The 2,400-nt window shown below is 36.7% G+C and overlaps 1 protein-coding gene across 3 annotated transcripts in view; it reads right to left on the bottom strand.

Moving 5' to 3' along the window:
• Window positions 1-200: 200 nt before the first annotated feature.
• ACMSD (aminocarboxymuconate semialdehyde decarboxylase) overlaps window positions 201-2,400 on the bottom strand; it is a 63,539-nt gene continuing 61,339 nt past the window's right edge. For all 3 annotated transcript variants that reach the window (XM_003794373.3, XM_023515848.1, XM_012807967.2), the window contains one exon: window positions 201-369. In XM_003794373.3, coding sequence (XP_003794421.1) covers window positions 307-369 — 63 coding nt within the window. In that variant the 3' untranslated portion in view covers window positions 201-306. The remainder of the gene's footprint in view (window positions 370-2,400) is intronic.

Genomic DNA, 2,400 nt, shown 5'->3' with positions numbered 1-2,400 from the left:
AAATAATTTTTGATTCACACATGAAATAATGTACTGCTTTTCAGAATGAAAGTACTTGTGAATCATTTTTGTTGTGAATAATTTAGGATATTTGGAATATATCCTAATATATCCTAATAATTAATATAATCCTAATATATATCCTAATAATATAATCCTAATATATCCTAATATATCCTAATAATTTAGGAAATATATTATTTCTAAAATAGTTCAAAGTAAGATTTTAGTAATATGTGTATGATATATATTTCAAAAAAAAAAAGGAAGTATCTTTTTGAAAGCTTGCCTTTTCAGTAAATTCAGTCATTCAAATTGTTTTCTCTCAAGACCTAAAAATTCCAGGGCATTTCCAGCTTTAAGTTTATCCTAAAAAGAAAAAAAAAAAGGAAAGGTTTTATTTTAAAGCAGCATTGGTTGTTTTTAAAGTATTATATTGAGTGTATTTATCACCTCCCTATAGGAGAGAAAAATGGTAGCAGGTTATATAGTGAATCTCTTCAGAAAATCCTCGTGTTCCACATTTTGCCCACTACTTGAAATCTAAATTTGAAATCATTCTAGGAGAGACAGAGACTTCTAAAGAAGAGAGCTCTCCTTAGGAAATGACCTTCTTTGGAAACCTTGAATGACCCTGTAGTGCACAGGTGTCGAACTCACAGCCCTGGGGCCACATACATGCTGATTTTGTGAGAAAAATTTTTTAAAATTTTCGGATTAATATGAGGGTACAAATAATTAGGTTATATTGTGTTTCTAAGGTAAAGTTCAAGTTGTAGTTGAGCCCTTCATCCAGGGGGTATACTGTATACCCTTCATTGTGCACATTAGGTGAGAACTTATCAATACCCTACTCTCTTCCCCTTTCCCTTTCTCTCCTTCCTTCTCCCCGCAACTTAAATTGAGTTTTTCTCTTGTGTGGGCTTGTATTTGTTCATTTACTGGTTTCATATTAGTACTGAGTACATTGGATACCTGCTTTTCCATTCTTGTGATATTTTACTAAGAAGAATGTGCTTAAACTCCACCCAGGTAAATACAAAGATCTAAAGTCTCCATCTTTTTGTTCTAGTTGAATAGTGTTCCATGGTATACATACACTGCAGTTTATTAATCCATTCATGGATTGATGGGCACTTGGGTTGCTTCCACATCTGGGCAATTGTGAATTGAGCTGTAAAAGTCCTTGTGATAAAAAGATCTTTTTTCTTCTGGATAGATATCTAGTAATGGGGATCAAATAGAAGATCTACTTTTAACTCTTTGAGGATTCTCCATTCTTCTTTCCATAGAGGTTGTATTAGTTTACAGTTCCACGAGTAGTGTAAAAGTGTTCCCTTCTCTCTATATCCATGCCAGCATTTGCAGCTTGGGGATTTTGTGATGTAGGCTATTCTTGCTGGGCTTAGGGACTATCTCAGAGTGGTTTTGATTTGCATTTCTCTGATGATTAGGGACAATGAGCATTTTTCATATGTTTGTTGGCTGTTCGTCTGTCTTCTGCAGAGAAGTTTCTGTTAAGTCTGTGAGAATGTTTTTTGCTTATCTATGATATCCTTCATTTGCTAATCAGTGTTAGTGTATTTAATGTTTGATCTGTCCCCAGCTTGCAAAGGACAGGTGTGCAGGTGAGGGTGGAAGGAATGTATGGAGTTGTGTGACATCCATACCATTAATGTATCTGTACATATCATGAAGACACCACAACACTGGGGACTGAGAATTCCCTAAGAGGGGACTTTCCCTGACCACCCCCAGGGAGGCAAGGGAGAAACAGCAAACTGGGAGAGACAGACATCATATTAGCCTGTAGAGACTGATAGGTGCTGCCCTGATTCCAATTCTCTGAGATTTTTATTTAAGATTTTAGGGTGTGTGTTTATGGAATGAAGGAAACAGTTAATAGTCTCACATCTGAATCATCTCAGTGGTCTTTTGATTATGAAAAAGATCGTCAGGGTGGAGGCACTAAATTATAGAACAATTCTCAAGGGCAGAGCTAAGTAGGTAACAAAGAAAGTTGGGGACTTGAGGATTTTCCATTCTTCTTTCCCGCCTTAGGGAATGGGGAAGGAACAGTTATGGTTACAGCCTTCAGGCTAGATTTTCTTGGCTCAAGAGTAATTTTTATTTTATTTATTTATTTATTTATTTTTACTGAGACAGAGTCTTACTTTGTTACCCTGGGTAGAGTACTATGGTGTTATAGCTCACAGCAACCTGAAACTCTTGGGCTCAAGCAATTCTCTTGCCTCAGCCTCTTGAGTAGCTGGGACTACAGGCGCCCACCATGACGCCCGGATTTTTTTTGTTTGTTTAGCGGGCCCAGGCTGGGTCGAACCCATAAGCCCTGATGTATGAGCTACAGTCGCTTAGCCAAGAGTAATTTTTTTTTTTTTT

The sequence above is a fragment of the Otolemur garnettii genome, unplaced genomic scaffold (assembly GCF_000181295.1).
Source record: "Otolemur garnettii isolate 467f Iridium unplaced genomic scaffold, OtoGar3 scaffold00080, whole genome shotgun sequence".
NCBI classification, from domain to species: Eukaryota; Metazoa; Chordata; class Mammalia; order Primates; family Galagidae; genus Otolemur; species Otolemur garnettii.
This window is presented reverse-complemented; position numbering and strand designations above follow the sequence as displayed.